General features: G+C 44.8%; 1 protein-coding gene across 3 annotated transcripts in view; it reads left to right on the top strand.

The window, feature by feature from the left end:
• Positions 1 to 17,789, top strand: part of ZNF385B (zinc finger protein 385B) — a 1,149,514-nt gene that overhangs the window by 443,937 nt on the left and 687,788 nt on the right. Inside the window, exon 1 of one of the 3 annotated variants that reach the window (XM_086956212.1) lies at positions 7,704 to 7,941. The exons of the other annotated variants lie outside the window; for them this stretch is intronic. Coding sequence (XP_086812338.1) covers positions 7,917 to 7,941 — 25 coding nt within the window. The 5' untranslated portion in view covers positions 7,704 to 7,916. Of the gene's footprint in view, positions 1 to 7,703; positions 7,942 to 17,789 lie in introns of those variants that run through there. 3 annotated transcript variants of the gene reach the window in all.

Genomic DNA, 17,789 nt, shown 5'->3' with positions numbered 1-17,789 from the left:
CCTGCACAATCCTCTCGGTCACACCTGACATTCCTTTGCTATTACTTCAGTCACAATAAGGCAAAACTTTTTGCCTCAGTGATACTTAACAGGTGGTAGCCTGCCAGTTCACCCGAAATACTATTTATCTCAGGGACACCTTCTCATCTGAAGCACTTCAACTGATGAAGAGAAGCTGGCTCATTAAAACACAGATAAGCTTTCAGCAACCTGGGATGTCTCTCTGGAAAAGCCTGAAAAAGTGCCCAGGAAACTCTAAACAATGTTACCTCAATGACTTTATGTATGAAGCCTTGCATCAGAGTTACCTGTAAATCTGGCCTAAATTCGATTTTCGCTCCTACTCCTGTGACTTTAGAATCCTTCTACCAACTGCTTGATGTTTTCACTTACAGAGCACCAATATTCCATCAATAACATCACAGGATCTTTGCTCTGACTTACAGGAGGATTTTCTGCACAGCATGATTCTTGCAGGCACCTGTCATCAGTGGCAGCCGGTTATGTGCAACGGGTGGGGCGGGCACACGCACACTCTCTTTCACATATGTACACAGATCCACACACCCAGCAAAAAAACATGCACACATCCATACACAGAATGCATTCAAGCACATATACACAAGCATTCATACAAACCCACACACATGCATGCATTCAAAATGTTAAAAAAAAAATCTGCAGTGGTGGTCTCTGGTCACAAGAGGGAAGGTTCTGTTGTTTCGGAGATGGCTTCAGGTAAGGACGAGACGGAAGAAAACTCCCTCTTCCTCCTCTTTCCTTACCTCATCACATTCTGACCTCACCCCACTTTGTGACAAGCACCTCTGATGGATACTCTGCCCTGGGAACTAAGTCAGAGTGTAAAACTGAAGCACTCAGGTCTGAGTATATCAGTGATGCTTTCCCTCATTATGAGCGGGAGGTTCACAGGAGACGTTACTGGGCTGAGGGGGGCATGAAATCTTCAGCCCGGCAAATTTTGGCTCAGGTAGTCAGGCGCCTACTCAGTTAGCTCATGTACCGAGCCTGGAGGCCTGACCAGATCATGAAGAGTGTGTCAGGCTGACCATTGCTCAGACTGACAGACACTGTTCCGGCATTGGAAAAAGGTTGAGGGGTGGCACTCTCTGCCCTTAACAATAGGCCACTGGTCATAATACCATGAGGCATGCAGTTCCCAATCAGAACCAAAACCATTTCTGCAAAGAAGGCTTCAAAGAATAATTCCAAAATACCAAGAGAAGCAATATTTCTGCCGCAGACAATTACTCCTGTGCAGGCATCAGAGTTGTCATCCTTTTAGGAGTTACATCCTGATAATATGGCTCCAAAGAACTACTAGTGTGCACTGGGATACTGTTGTACGGACAAGCATACACAATAGATATTCAAATAAAAAATGATTTCTTTCACATAGAAATGTTGCAGATGGGATTAAAAGCATGTTGCCCCATGAGCCAAATGTCTTCTTATGTGATTTTGCACTAATCTGTCAACGATGTATGCCTATGACGTGTTAATGTGTGATTGCCTGCATGCTCAAACGCCTCATTTTCTTGGAAATCTATTTCTCCTCTTGCCCTGAGGCCAGTACCCTTCACGTAGGAAGCACAGGGTTCCTCTTACAATGGCTTTACTAAGAAAGGATTGGAAGAGTTTGTGTAGGATTGTATTGTAATTCAATGTATAGATTACTACATGTCTGTGAGGCGACGCAGAGGCTACACCTTGGGTTGCGCTTGGTTGGAAGAGAGTCGGATTGTAGTGTCACCTGTGTGGGAAGTGTTTGGTGTTGCGTATGATCAGTGGTAGAAGTGGGCAGGATCGGGAGGGCACGGTGTGCCCCTGCGTTTAAAAAATATTTGAGCCCGTTCCCCTACTTCTGTCTTTCAAAAAAGCATCCCGGGACGCAGGAATAGTTCTACTGTAAAAAGATAACTTTTTCATTCAGCTTCCTGGGGCGGCTCGCACTTCTCTTGAACTCCAGAGGCTGCAGCAGCCCCTCCCTGAGCACGCACAGGCTGTGGGCAGGCCAATTGTCATTCCGATTAAGGCTGATTACCCCCTTTCGAATGACAATGCACCCACCCTCTGCCTTTAGCATGTCATGTGCCAGTGAGATCTAAGTCAGTGATTACAGAGGAGCTTTCCCCAAACAGAGTTCTGTGGGGAACTTGCCCCCTTGAGTAATTTGTCAATGTTGTACACAGCATGAACAGGGCAGGAGCAGTGACGAGACAGAAGAGGTGACAGGAAATTAGAGGTGATGGGGCAGGAGAGGTGACCAAGCAGGAGAAGTGATGGGGCAGGAGAAGTGACGGGGCAGGAGCAGTGACGGGACAGGAGCAGTGACGGGGCAGAAGAGGCGACAGGAAAGGAAAAGTGATGGGGCAGGAGAGGTGATGGGGTAAAAGAAGTGACGGGCAGGAGAAGTGACGGGGCAGGAGAAGTGATGGGGCAGGAGAAGTGACTGGGCAGGAGCAGGGACAGGAGCAGTGACGGGGCAGAAGAGGCAACAGGAAAGGAGAGGTGATGGGGCTGGAGAAGTGACCGTGCAAGAGAAGTAACAGGCAGGAGATGTGATGGGGTAGGAAAAGTGAGAGGGTCGGAGAGATAATGGGGCAGGAGAGGTGACTGGCAGGAGAGGTGGCAGGGCAGGAGCAGTGACGGGACAGGAGAGGCGACAGGAAAGGAGAGGTAATGGGGCAGGAGAGGTTACCAGGCAGGAGAAGTAATGGGCAGGAGAAATGACGGGGCAGAAGTGACGGGCAGGAGCAGTGACAGGGCAGGAGCGGTCAATTGGCATGAGTAGGAGCGGTAACCGGTCAGGTGCAGTGAACGGATAGGGGCAGTGAACGGATAGGAGCAGTGAATGGGGCAGGAGAACTGATGGGACAGTAGATGTGATGGGGCAGGAGGGGTGATCAGGCAGGAGTGCTGACCAGACAGGAGCAGTGAACGGGCAGGAGCAGTGAATGGGCAGGAGCAGTGATGGGGACAGAAAAGTGACAGGGCAGGAAAAATGATGTGGCAGGGGCAGAAGCAGTGACGGGGCAGGAGAGGTAACAGGAAAGTAGAGGTGACTGGGAAGGAGAGGAGACTGGACAGGAGTGGTGACCGGGCAGGAGTGGTGACCAGGCAGGTGTGGCGACCGGGCAGGAGAAGTGATGGGGCAGGAGAAGTGATGGGGCAGGAGAAGTGACGGGGCAGGAGAAGTGACGGGGAAGGAGAGGTGACAGGGCAGGAGAGGTGACGGGGCAGGAGAGGTGACGGGGCAGAAGCAGTGATTTAGGCATGAGCAGGAGCAGTGACCGGGCAGGAGCGGTGGACCGACAGGAGCCGTGAACGGACAGGAGCGGTGAACGGACAGGAGCGGTGAAAGGACAGGAGCGGTGAGCAAAAAAAGGATGGATTTAGGGCCAGATCTCTGTACTGGGGTGAATGTATGACATTGTTTTGCATTCTGCCCATCAGTTGTTCTTTTTGCTTTTGTCACCCCGAGTGGACGGGTATGCCCAGACGTGGGTCCCGTGCTCTCTTCATGCAATTGGAATCAAGCTATCGTGGCTGATGAGAGCTGAAAGCCCGAAACTGGTCCTAGGATGCTTGTTTCCAGTACAGGGAGGATTTGGCCTGGCAGTTCGGGCTGGACTGTTCCCATTGGGCGCAGTATCAAGACTGATTTGCATATGGCTGGGTCCAAACTGGAATGACATGGTGAGCAAAAAAACGATGGATTTAGGCCCAGATCTCTGTACTGGGGTGAATGTATGACATTGTTCTGCATTCTGTCCGCCAGTTATTCTTTTTGCTATATTATGATTGAGCAGCTAGTTGGCTGACATGAATATGAACGAGCCTTTGTGGGTTTCTGTGAGTCTAGATTCTCCTGAAGAGTCCCTTTCTCTTCTGATCCCTGCTTAACACATGTGTACAGGAGGAGCCCTGTATTCACGTCCTCAATGTTTGAGACAAAAAATACTCATGCAGGGCCGGACTGGCCATAGCGGGTACCGGCGTTTCCCCGGTAGGCCGCTAGAATGGGGGCCGGTTTTGGGCCCCTGGGGGGCCATTTTTGTTACCGGGGGTCGGCAATGTCGGCCCCCGGTAACAAAATCGGCCAAAACTGGCCGTCGCAAACTTCTCACCTGCACTCCCCCTGACCCCAGGGGGGGCCAGCTGAGCAGTTTGCCAGGGCCGGTTTCTGTTCTCAGTCCGGCCCTGTACTCATGGATTTCTGTACAATGAGAGTAAAAGCATTAAGGTAACATGTTGTTCCTGCTTATATTTTGCACTCTTTACATAAACCTGTATTCCCTATTAGTGTTTGCTTTTTTCTGAATTAAACCGCAAATAAACATGTTTATCCAGTGTTTGAATTAAATAACGTTATAAGCTGTAACTGGTCAGTGAAATGCTAAACGTACAAAAAAATTGGTATGTTTTGCTATTTCTAGCCACACCCCTGACTCCGCCCACTGATCCAATCTTCGGTTATTCCCGCCCCCTGATTCTCCACCCAAAGTTCCCCTACTTTTTTTCCCCACTTAGACCACTGCGTATGATGACCAGAGAGCTGCTGTTTTTCTGACATTCAGGGAGACAAGCAAAGAGAATCCAGAAGATAGGTCAAAAGGCGAGGGTATGGTACAGATTGCTATTGAAAGCCCTCCACTGAAAGTGGGACGGGCGGTTACAACATGATATGGTCTCACTTAAAAAAAGAAAAGAAAAAAGAAGAAAACATGCCACTAAGCTGTCAATGCCACCAGTGGCGGTTTCTACATGGGGGCGTTTGGGCGCCGCCCCCCCTGCTTTCTCGCCGTGCGAGAAGAAGGCAGAAACAAATGGTAGTTATTTATTTATAACTACCATTTGTTTCTGCCTGCCCTTCTCGCACGGCGAAAAAGCAGTCAACAGATTAGAAATGCTTCCTGGTTACTCGAGTCGAGCCTCAGGGCAGGGGGGAGTGGCTTGGGGGAGTGGCTTGCCCACTGTTGTGAATACGGACTGTTTGGACAGCCTGAGAGGCTGTCCAAACAGACAGTATTAGCAACAGTGGGCAAGCCGCTCCCCCAATCCTCCTCCCACTCTCCGTTCTGCAGGATGCAGACTCGGAGAAATGACGTGTTTAGGGCAGCCGGCCGAACCAATCAGCGCCGGCTGCCATGGAGGGGAGGGAGGCAGCCTTCAGTGACGAAAGAGCCAGGCGGCATTCAAAGTCCAGGACGGCGGGAGCAGTCTCGGGACTAGAGTCGGGAAGCCAAGGTAAGTTTTTTATGTTTAAATTAATTTTAAAATTAACCTTGTCTTCAATCATTTACTAAAAGCGTAGCTATTGGGGTATGTTTTTGCCTGCAGCGGGTTTATGGGCATGCTCGTTTAAACACGCTGCAATAAGCATGCTTGTAAAATAGTGATCAAGACTGCCTGGCACCTGCTTCCCTGTAAATATGCAAAGGCGTCAATAAAGCTGACTGGCTGCAAATTAAATCCCTGTATTTGTGACTGATAACACTTCCCAGGGCCCCCTTAGGAGCGCTGGGGTACACTGGTCCCAGCTCGTCCACCCAGTTTGAGGTTGCCGTAGTGCGAGTATTTTTACTGGTGCCTCCGTATAAATCACTGTGTAAACTGTAAAAGATACAGACAAAATGTGCTCCGAGAAAGGTTTTAGCACTTTAAGGAGACTTTTGCCATTCTTTTACCATGCTGATCAGTTAGGGTGCAACTGCATTGTTCGCTTTCAGAACAGTTTTATAAAACTTCTCGGTTTCTCACAAAATTCTTTATTTAAACTCGCGTTAAAATGAGTCATTTTACACTCTTTCTATCAAAAAAATTTGGGGTGAGAAGAACCCCACCAAACTACCCTACCGCCTAAAATCCCTGAATTTCGTGGAATGAAAGTTGCCAAGCTGCTACTTTATATACTGTCCGTGAGCAGTGTCTTACAATCTCAGCCAATAACGGCCAGGAACCTCCAAGTAACTCACCAGCTCCTCGCCCCTGGTTACAAGCCATTGTATGCTTTACACTGCCTGTCACATGAGGCCTGATGATTAAATATAGAAACAGACTCAGCGTCAGATTCATTGCCTGGAGTATGTAAATGTCAGGCTTTTTAACAGTTGGGAAATACAAGCGGCTGTAGCACGCTATCTTTACGTTTTAAATTGTATAAAAAGTCATGGATTTTAGCGATGTAAATATACAATATTCATATTTATTACACCCTTTCAAACAGAGTTTAGTAGGGACCTAGGCTTATTTGTAATATCCTGAAGTTACTAACCATGTGCTATGAAAGATAAATGTCTTTGTAGGCCCCGTTAAGCTCCTAGTCTGCTTCTGCTGCCTCCAGGCGCTGCTGTAGTACCTTTTACTCTGTTTGCAGATTGTTTTTCACATGCACCAGGATGGGAAGCTATGTTCATGTTTCACTACAAGCGGCCCCAGTACTTGTTGGTAATAGTGTTAACGTCGGTGATATCTACTCACAGTTGCCAACGTTCGTCTTTACTGGTCAGACGCTCTTGGTTCTGAGGCAATGCTCCGGTTTCATCTTCCACTGCCACACGGCTCTGTCTTTAAAGGGCAGCTGATAACAGTATATTCAGTGTTTACATCTGCATTTAATAATCTGGAGGAATACACGTATTGTGCAGAGTGAAGGTTTGCCATTCCGTGTGGGCTGTCACGTTTGTTTGTTTCCACCCTGCCTATAATTGGGAAGCCCTGCAAATTTTTGTGCAGTTTGCAGCGTTGCGCTTGACTTTGCAAAAAAAAATGTGATATGTAAATTAATATATATGTACTAGTGGCATTGTTAAGGGCAACATGTTTAAATAGTTTGAGTCCTCAGTATCACTGTGCTTCATAAACCTTGCTTTCTCAAATTTGCTTTAAAATGCACTATTTGCTAACTATTTTTTCAAAATTCTTCAGGGGCAGAACCCTCGAACCCTCCTTGTGATGGTCGGGCTTTTTTCGAGCTTTGCGCGCTCTTCTGTGCAACTTTTATCCCCAACTTTTACGCCCTGCCACTTTCAAATGTCACCAGCCGCCACTGAATGCCACGATGCTGCTTCACTGCTCACACCGTCACCCTGGGACCTTCATTTGTTTCCATGATTTAAATCCTGAAAACATGCTCTTAATTCCTTCCAAGCATTGGCATCCTTCGTACTATGTGTTATGTGATGACTGATCCGTCTAGCAAGCACGTTTGGGTTCTTCCCCCCCCCCCCCCCCCCTTACATAAATGTAAATTCATTGGCACGTCTATTGCCGTCATTTGTCTGCTTGTCAGCCACAGGCAGCAGGCAATTACTTGCACCGTGTTGTGCTTTCACAGCCTACACAATGTGTCAACAGAGCCCGGCGTGGTGACCCCCCGCCGTCTCAATAGTTCTGTGCTATTTCGGATTGAAAAGGCAGGCTGTGCGCAATGTGTTTGGTCGCGCCCACCCGGGAGCAGTTCGGAGTCGATTCTGAGGAGCATTTGCCTCCGCTCGGTTCTGCGGGGATATCGTCTCAAGGGCCGTTTCTGTGCAGTGACTACAAAGGCTGCTGTTGCCGGTTTTCTCCGATTAATTTCACCTCACGTTTCTGCTCCGTGTGGTTCAGTCCGCGCTAAGGTTGATCGCGAGCGTCTCGGCGCCTCTGTCATTGCCGAAAATGCTGGCTGCGCGCGAAAGATGTCCAAGGCGCGAGGCGAGGAGCCGGCATCAGGCGCGGTTTCGCGCGTCTTTGGTCTGAAGGCGGACTGTCGCACCTGTGGCCAGGGCTGGAGTCAGGTATCCCTCGGCCACGCGCACTAGGTCCTGGGACTTGCACAGAAGCAGCCTTCGCCGTCTCCAGGCAGTGAGCATCATCCCGCACTTGCTTGCTTGGGGCATACTTTTGTCAGTATGTGGACCGGGCATTCTGTTCGAGGTGAGTCTGAGTTTAATACGCCTCACAGTTGTGTGTTCCTTTCAGATTGAATCTGGTGCACCTGAGTGTGCACACGCAGTGCGTACCGGCGTGCAGCTGTGCCCTTGTGTGCTCATTTGATAACTGACCCAGAAGTGGGAGTGGTGGGGGAGATGTCATGGCCTCGTCATATTTTGAGACCCTTTGGCGGTGGTGTGTAAGAAACTGTGGTCTGACAGAGTGTCAGGCGGTTTCAAAATCCTGCCTATTCCAGTGATTTACTTTGAAATATAGAAGTGCAGGTCTTCACTCTTTAAATAACCTGTTTTCTCATGAAAAGGGCCTGTACTTTTTCATTAATTTTTTCCCACCAGTGTTGAGAAGTGCAGGTACTCTCTCTTTCAAATTAAAGAAGTGCAGTTTCTCAGTGCCGGACACTACCTGCCCATTTATAATATTGCCCTATTCGAAGTTTTCTAGGGGTTTCTTGGTGAATAAAAATAATGGCCTTTAACGTGTTGACGTTTCACCTGATTACACGGGTCCTCTTTATGCAATATATCTTTACTTGATCTGTTAATGTGTCAGTCATTTGCAAAGAGCAAGTCTTCGCAACAAGTACATTGTATTATTTTCCCAGGCACTTTTGTCAAAGTCTACACTGACTGTGATTAATTTTGACTTCTTGCTTTTTAAGTATGTCTACAGTTGTACACGAGGGTGAAGGCATAGTCGCACTTTCAGCAATCTGTGTGGGTGAGCCACTGGCCGCTCTTTTCTTCTCTCCAGTCATTCACCAGGTGTGCCAGAAAACGAACTGACGTGGGCAGCAACATTAACTTCAGCTTGTGTCAGCGAGGCTGCACTAATACTGAAAGCACAGCTCCGTCAATCACAGGCCAGCCACTAGTAATCCAATCACCCAGACCGACACCAGCATACACTGAATTATGTCTTCCTAATCTTCTCTAAATTAACATGAGCAGTTTAAATGCAAGTTTAATTGATGTGAAATCCGAAGTATGAATCGTAAGTCTCCTAAGGTACTTTTGTTAAAGAAGCCCCCCCCCCCCTCCCCTTTTAACACGCTTCAATCATGTTAGAGATGCTTGACACATAATACAGGTCTGAATCTTCTAATGGTAAGCATGTCCAATGACGAACCTTAGAGGTGTACTCAGATAGCATTGTTATACAGGACAGTTCCAATTTTACAGACGAGTTCCCTTTTCCCCATTTAGGATGTTAATTGTACTTGTACCTCTAGACCTGAAGGGTGAATATATTCAAGTGTTTTTGCCCTCTTCAGAGGCTGATAATGCCTGTTAATGCTCGACAGTATGTGGGCAAATAAACATAACATTGTCGCTGACTGCTTTATGACCCTTCTCCGAATTTAGCATCCTAAGCGGTCTACTTGGCTGATCCAGGCTTGGTATTGTGTAAAGGGTACCAGTTCGAATTGGATCCTATGCTCACAGAGGAGATCTGTAAAACAGCAATCTGCTGTTTCATTTCACTGCAGACAAGGGGCCTGTTTTAAAAAATGTGGAACACCTTAAATTGTGAGGAATTAAATATATTTTTCAGGAGAAATTCGCGAATTCTCATTCAATGCAATATCATGCAAAGCCTGGCCAAGCAGGTTGCACCATAAGCGACTAATTTGTGCCAGCTAATCTGTCTCCGCAAGTCCCTGGACCGCTATCTTGCTGGAAGCCACGGTGTGCTTTTGAAAGCATGAAATGAGTTTTCTACAGAGCACATGGTTTCTCATTTAGCTCATCTTTTTATGGAAATAGTCAATGTATAGTTCATTGCCAGTATCTCTGTCTTCTGTCAAAGCTGATAGCTTTTGCAAAGGTGTTCCTTAGAAATAAAAGAAACTAATTACATTCTGGAGCTGAGGCTCTTCCCGTCAACCTGGTACACTGCAAGTATTGTCATTAATTCACCCATCATAGGGCGATAAAGTTCATTAACAAGCCAGATGACCATAGAAAAAGGTTTCTATATATGGAGAGGTTGGAGGTAAAGATGTATTTTACTGTCGTTGAAGGACTTGTTATTGTCTTCATGAGCAGTACCTTTCCGAAGTGCAGTACCTTTCATAAATTGACCTCTCATGATACGGTTTATCTAGCATGTGTGTAGTGCATATATTTTTCACTTACAAGCCCAATCAGGTGAGGAAGGCACCCACTTGATCAACCATTTAGTGAAGTAATCAGATATCTCTTTGGGGCACATTTATAACTTTCCACTCTTTTCCAGTAGATATGGACAAATTATGTTTTTTTCATAATATGTGGATGACAGCAGTCCCTTTAAAAATCTGGGTTCTAATTTTCTTTACTGCCTAAATATGTTGTCACTTTTAAGCTGCAATAACAAATGAAATCAGTACTCTCTGTAATCATTTATTGCAGGTGAGTTAGAGTTATAATGCTAGCGCCTGAGTCAGCATGAAAAGCTTCTTTAGATGACCTTCGAGTGCAACTCTCCCCGAAACAATTAAAAGTAGGAGAAGCTTTTCAACTCCCTTTTTCATTACCTGAAAACTCAGTCATTGCCTGATAGGAGACATATTTTGCAGTATGACTGTTTCACTGCTTAACATTCCTACTAGACAACTGGGCTTTATCTGCACGTTCTAATCCCCAAATTCGACTTTAATAATGACAACATCAAAATGTTGAAGATATGTTTGCAATAAATCACAAGCGTTTGAGGGAGAAAGTTGCCAGCAAGGGATTTGTTTGGTGATCTGAGTTTGACAGTGTAGTACAGTCTGTATTAATTAGACTTAGCAGCTGAATGAAACAGCAACTGTTCAACGTATTATGAATCTGTTACCCAAATGCTATAGAAACTACCACACTGGCCCCATAGAAATGCAATAACTTAAACAGATTCAGCAAAAAATCTTGTGGTTTCAAACAATAAATGAAAAATTGAGCACAAGAATAAAGGTGAAGCAACACGGAAAGGTTTGTTCTTAGAAAAAATTATTATTTTTTATATTCATACGGGAATAAATCATCAACGAAAATCAAGGGTGTACAGTTATTGACAATTGCATGTGCTTCTTGTGTAAATGGAGCTGACAAAACAATCCATAAATACAGAAGAAAACAATCCAGTCGATGACAAACTATGTTAAAAAATGACTTCTTTACAAAATGATTAATAGAAAGCCAAATGTAAAAAAAGAGACTTGGATTGAAGTGTCGACGTTTCGGTCTCAGTGGTGTAATCCAGAGACCATCATCAGGACAAGAAGATAATGCAATAAGGATGACCCTTATACAGTGTATAAGACAAAGCTGTGGGTGAACTCACGCAGAATTTTAAAAGTTCTTTGCCTTAGGGAAGCTTTAAGTCTGCCCTGTAGTTATATCCAAATATCCAGGCCAGAAAAGTATTGAATCTTTGTGATGAGGGAACCTGTGGTATCAATCTCAGGATCCGAGATAGTTCGAAAGCGAGTAACTGGCACGAAGCGTCTCCTTTGTGTCAAATCAGTGTGGTAGTTTCTATAGCATTTGGGTAACAGATTCATAATACGTTGAACAGTTGCTGTTTCATTCAGCTGCTAAGTCTAATTAATACAGACTGTACTACACTGTCAAACTCAGATCACCAAACAAATTCCTTGCTGGCAACTTTCTCTCTCAAACACTTTGACTGCCCAAGCCTGCAAGGGTATATTGGGTTACCCACCCCTACTACCAATAAATCACAAGCTGCATGATTTTGTGCTTATTTTTAAAGTATGGATCCACATTTATTTGACATAGCCACAACCTGAATAATGCTTTTAACAGATGGATTCAACAAACTGAGTAGGAGATTATTAGAGAGATATAGTGCAAACATGTGACGAAGAGTAAAACATCCCTGCTCAAATTTAAAGTATACTGCAAATCACCTCATAGTTGTGGGCCCATATAAAAGAACTAGTCCTCCAGCTTGCTCCTTTAATGACCACAGAGGCCCTCTGAAATCTGCAGTATTCTCATAATGTACATTAGGGTCCTGTTATTCCATTCACATCAATAGTGACTTTAACGCACTGAGCTCAGTGTTCGAGCAGCGACTGGCTTTAGGAGGTGTAATTGGGATGTAAAGCAGCAGGTTAAAAACAGTAAATAAGGAATAATAAAACATTATTGACAAGAACGAGGGGAAACAATGGCACATTTTGGGTAAAGGCCCAGAATGGGCAGAGAGATATTACCGACGACATTTTTTAATGAGATGTGAGAGATATGAATCATAAAACAAAAGCAAAGGCGGTCCTGGCGAGGTGCAGTATCAGAACTGACTGTTGAATGACTAGCACGTGTTTGGAGGAGAGCAGGCGGAGAAAGAAACACAGCGATTAAGATAGGAAACAAAGTAGAAGATATCACACAAAAGATCTTCTAAAACCTAAATAATCATTGACACAATTATTTCTAGTGTAGCAAATGCAAACATCAAACAGTGAAAGAAAAGGATGAGTTTGAAAAACAGTCCTTTTGGCACATCACATCGTAAGACGTTTGGTTCTCTGCAGTGGTGTCCCCTCCTTGAGGAAAGGGAAGAGGATGATATTCACAGGGCTGTGCTCATGGGCTCTCAGAGTCTGTAGTGTTAAGGATTCACCATTATAAATTGCAGCAGAGCATCTGGGCCCCTCTCCAGACCTCTCGTTGTCTTGCAGCAGTAGATGCACTCAAATACCATTCATGGATGCAGAAGTCACCGTGCCACTCGTAAGTGACAAGAGTTGAACCACTCCCTCAGTTGTTTTGACAGTGAAACATGCACATTTCAATGCATTCATTTTGTATGCTCAGTTCTATGATTGTATATATGGAGTGCTGTACAGAGTCAATGGAAAGAAGACAGTCTATTACTAATTGGAGAGGTACCTGTCTTCTGGGAACAGAAATGTAATGCTGATGCATTGTGATGCAGTGTTTTTTAAAGAGGTGTGTCTTCAACTTTCTCCTAAATTCGAGCAGGGTTGGGGCAGTCCTGATGAATACAGAGATATTGTTTCAGATCCTTCCATGTAGAACACCGTTAAGGGGTCAGTGTTGGGTCTGGGAAGCCAGAAAGAAAGGTGTTTCCACCATCTAAGGTGTTGTCCTCACCTGACAAAACACACTTTTCTATAGTCAATCAGGCTCTTTTTTCAGCTATTGCCTTTCTGTATGTGAAGTTACTTAGCCTTGATTCACAGATGTTCTGGGCTTAAGCTGGCAGTTCTTCCACTATACATACACAATTCCTGTGCGTCTTTTTTATTTTTTCTGTTTTTAATGCAGGGCCTCTGTCTACTTGCATGCGTTCAATAGATTCTAAAGTCTGACTTTCTTCTGACTGTAGACCTACAAGTGACACTTTTGTCTCAGGTTTTTTTTTTTCTCAATGACATTCACCAAGATAAAGATCTGACTGTTTGTAGGAAATTGGGTTGCTGTTGAGGGGGGTGAAACCCTACTCAAGCAGGAACCACAATCCTTGTCAGGGTGAAGCCACAAGGAAACCATAAATTAACCTGTACCCAACCCTCGGTTAGCTTGACACAGAGCAGTCAGGCTTAACTCAGAGGAAATGTTTAAAGTATTTGTGCAGCACTTCAAACAGTCATGAAGAGAAAACACAAAACAAAAAGGATTCCACACCAGATTAGAAAAATAGGGCAATTGTTATTAAATTAACCCCTTCCATGCTCATGACTGAACGGTTCCGTCATGAGCGTCGGTTGGCCTGTGCTTATGACGGAACCATTCCGTCATGGTTCCATAGGCCCAATGGAACGTTCAGCATTGCAGCAAAATTCGCACAGCACAGAAGGGGTTAAACAAGTCCAAAACAAAAACAAATCCAATCAATAGAACAAGAGATGTGGAATTTTAAACTTTTAAGGTAAAATAACGCCAAAAAGCAAGCACCAACTGTGGATATCTGATTGCGCTGGACCGGGACAAAGTCACAAATTAAGCCCGACAGAGATGGAGTGCCGGCAAGGTACATGGACCCAGTTAGGCCCACGGAATAAGAGTACCTTAAATCCTGGTTGCTGAATGTTGCAAAGTCCTGTGTCGAGGATGCGTCGTGCAACAAAGGTGATGCGCCAGTTCTGTGAATCTGCAACACTGTGATGAGAGAGCCTGCATTGTTGTCAAGGAGGCCGTCGACAAGGGACGCTTGCAATGTGAAGTCCTGCATTGAGGATGCGTGGTGCATCATCAGCTTCCAAAGAGACTGCAGCAATATTTTGTGTGATTGCAGCACGCAGTGTATACAGATGTAACTCCATCATCCCATCCTGCCAGTGATGGTACATCCAGGCACAACTAACTGCTCTATTGTGTGTGGCTGTCTAGGAGGATTACAAAAAGACCAACTGCCAACTACCCCCAATCCTGTGATCCAGAGGCAGATTGCAGGCACTAAATGGCTAAGGAAGGAAGATGCCAAATTTCTAAAAGTGGCAACCAAAATTCTGACTACACCAAAAAAGATGATTTTTCATTCCAATTCCAAATACACTAAACATGAACTGTTTACCCGATCCCATTTAGAAGTTACAGCTTCTTAAATGTAATAAGACCACTCCAATGTTAACCTATGGTAGAGGTAGGCCTTGCAATAGTGAAATATGAATTTAAGAGTTTTTCACTACCAGGGCATGTGCAAATTAAAATTACATGTCCTACTTTTTAAATACAACCTGCCCTTTGGGTTGTTTAGAGTCTGAACTGGGGTGGCGAAGTGAGCTAAAGAACGATGATGGATTCAACCCAGTTCTGTGACTTGGGGTGAGTGTCTGAAAAGTTTCAGTGCTCCGTCCATCGTCTCCTTGAGTTTAAAACTGCACTCGTTGGTTGCAATGGCAGGCCTGAGGTGTTTAGAGGGTTACCTAAGTGGATGGTACAATAAGTGCTGGGGCAAGTTAAAAACTACAGATTCAGCAGATTTATTTAAGAATAAATGATTGAGTGAACAGCCTGGTTTTAACTTATGCACCTATCTAAAATTGATCAAATTGTTTTCAATTCTCAAAGAGTGAGGAAGAGAACCACATAGAAAAAATTACCTACCCCAGTAGAGATTTTTTGATTTTTATGAATCTGCAGCAAGTGAGCCGATGAAAAGTGAGGAGCTGTGGTAGGTGCTAGCCATGTGAATAGCTCCTTGATGAAGACAGGGCAGGGTCATATAATGCTTTGATGTTTGCATCAGCTTTTTAAAACAATGGGGTTCTCAGTAAGAAGCGAATGCAGGGCCTGGATACACGTTGCCTGTGCTCGATTTGTGCATTTACATGTTTTGCACTTAAACAGGAGCAAAAATGCAAGTGCAATTTGTATTCAGCTTTAAACGTGCACCAGTTAACAAATCTGTCTAGATATAATTTATGCAAGTTTTACATCACTGCACGGGTCTAAATAATTCACACATGCCTCGCAGCACCCTAATATGCAGGAGTCTGCCACATTGTTTATCAAATATGGTCATAAGTTTGCCAACCGTGCATTCTGGTTTCTGAAGTCATCTTTCAGCGGTACAATGTTTCTTTGTAGCGATTGTGAACCTTTCTTGCGCGGCGCCTTTATACGCCAGTGTTTCAAGGTAATAGTTCAAACATGTCTGTACGATGTCTATATGTCTTGAGATTTTGGCTGAAATGTTGATAGCCTTATACAAATGCGTGTATCTCTATGTGTAAGCACGTGTGGCTTCATGAATACCTGTATTTCTGTTTTGTTTTTTAAAGCGCAGAGATACACGCGATTATTGCAAGGGGATGTATGTGAAATAAACGTTTTTTAAATAAATATGAATATTAATGATCTTATTGAGTGTTGTGTTTGGTCAGGCTTTAAATGGCCATATTTAGCGCTCAGCGTTTTTGCTGTTGGCTTGAGTTCTGAGCAAGCGTTTTAACATCAATTGTGTGCAAGCACTGCTTTTGTTATACAGAGGTGCAACACAGACAACGTGAATAAAGAGAGTATTGACTTTACTGTTACAGTACCTTTAGAGATTTCTAAAAAAATATTGTAAGGAAGTCACCGGGGTGGTGGTGAGGGTGAGAGGCAGAAAGGTGATAAAGGAGAGAGAGGAAGTTCTGTACAAGGCCACTGTTCCCAAGCTCCGCCTGAGGTCTCCTAGTCAGATGCTTGATCGAATTCAGGTATTGATTATACTCCTAGATTCAAAGTGAATTCTAGTCTGCGTAGAGAAATTTTCATTTGATTAATGATGATGGACTTGATTTACAATGTTGTGGCTGGGCCGAACAGGTGCTGGCTTGGCACAGCCATCCCCTCCGCTCACTAGTTTAAATAGTTCCATCGTAATTAATGTGGTCTGCTGATGAGATGGGGCTTTTCTCTTCTGGTGCTCCTAAAAGATTCAAAACAGTTGCTTCAGGGAAAAACAATGTGATAGCAATTCTGTGGTGTGGTGAAATCAGTGGTCTAGCAAGGAGAAGACGGGGTGGTCCACTATGGGCGTTATGAGATTTGGGGGCGGCGGCCACCCCTCACTGCTCTTACCTGCGGCCGTCGCGGGTGGCAAACACAAGACTCGCCAGCAAATCCCCGCTCTTATATGCAGCCGCCATGGGTTGGCAAACGCAGGAACCGCCACGAGCGGCCAAAGGTCTAGCTAAAATTTCTGTCACATGATATCAATAATGGAATTTGTACGTATTTCCCATACCCATATTAGAAGCGTGCCTCTAGCCGGGATTCCCTATTTGCAAGTCTGCCAATCTTACACAGTGGTCGTGCACTAAAGGTACCCAGACTTAAAGTATCAAAAATGAAGGTATCCAGCATGCTTAGGATGAGCAATAATACGAAACTATTTTATGCATCGTCATGATCTTCCAGTATTGCTCCAAATGGCAATGTGAGAGACAGATTAACACTGGCTGCCTTGTGCTGCCCTTGTAATTGATCGGGGTATACAGATGTGGGTGTGCTAGATGAGAGACATAATTTAGAGCTTCAGCCTGCCAATCTTGAATTCCCACATGACAATTAGAGTTAGGAAACTGCTGGATTTCCGAAGGTGGAACATCAGCTGATGCAGCCGTTGCAAACCGTTGACTTAATGATATATCCCTCTCAGGGCCACCGGGTAATAGTGGGACAGGGAAGAGTGTGAGAGGGAAAGATAATCCTGCTTTCAGAGCTTGTTTCAGAAAAACAAACAATGAATACCAAGTGACATAAAAAAAAACGTGTTTTTTTTTTGTATCCAACTGTATCTTCAGTACATTTGCAGTCTGCAAACGTTAAATAAGGATCTATGTGTATTGTATTGGCTGGCTTCAAACTGGAATAGCATGGTGAGCAAAAAAACGATGGATTTAGGCCCAGATCTCTGTACTTGGGTGAATGTATGACATTCTTCTGCATTCTGTTCATCAGTTGTTGTTTTGCATTTGTCACCCTGAGTGGAACGGGCATGCTCAGAGTTGAGTCCCGTGCTCTCCATGCCACTGGAATCAAGCTATCCTGGCTGATGAGGGCTGAAAGCCCGAAACCGGTCCTAGGATGTTTGTTTCCAGTACAGGGAGGACCTGGCTTGGCAGTTCGGGCTGGACTGTTCCCATGGGGCACAGGGTCAAGGCTGATTTGCATATGGCTGGGTTTAAACTTGAATGGCATGGTGAGCAAAAATCGATGAATTTAGTCCTAGATCTCTGTACTGGGGTGAATGTATGACATTGTTCTGCATTCTGTCCATCAACTGTTGTTTTTGCATTTGGCACCCTGCAGCACACACTTACAAAGAGGAATGAGCCTCTTAAGATTGTTTTTGAGCAGGAAGGTATCCCTTCCAGCACAAAACCT

The sequence above is a fragment of the Lissotriton vulgaris genome, chromosome 2_1, assembly GCF_964263255.1.
Source record: "Lissotriton vulgaris chromosome 2_1, aLisVul1.2, whole genome shotgun sequence".
Taxonomy (NCBI): Eukaryota; Metazoa; Chordata; class Amphibia; order Caudata; family Salamandridae; genus Lissotriton; species Lissotriton vulgaris.
The sequence above is the reverse complement of the archived record's forward strand: the minus strand, read 5'-3'. Positions and strand labels throughout refer to the sequence as shown.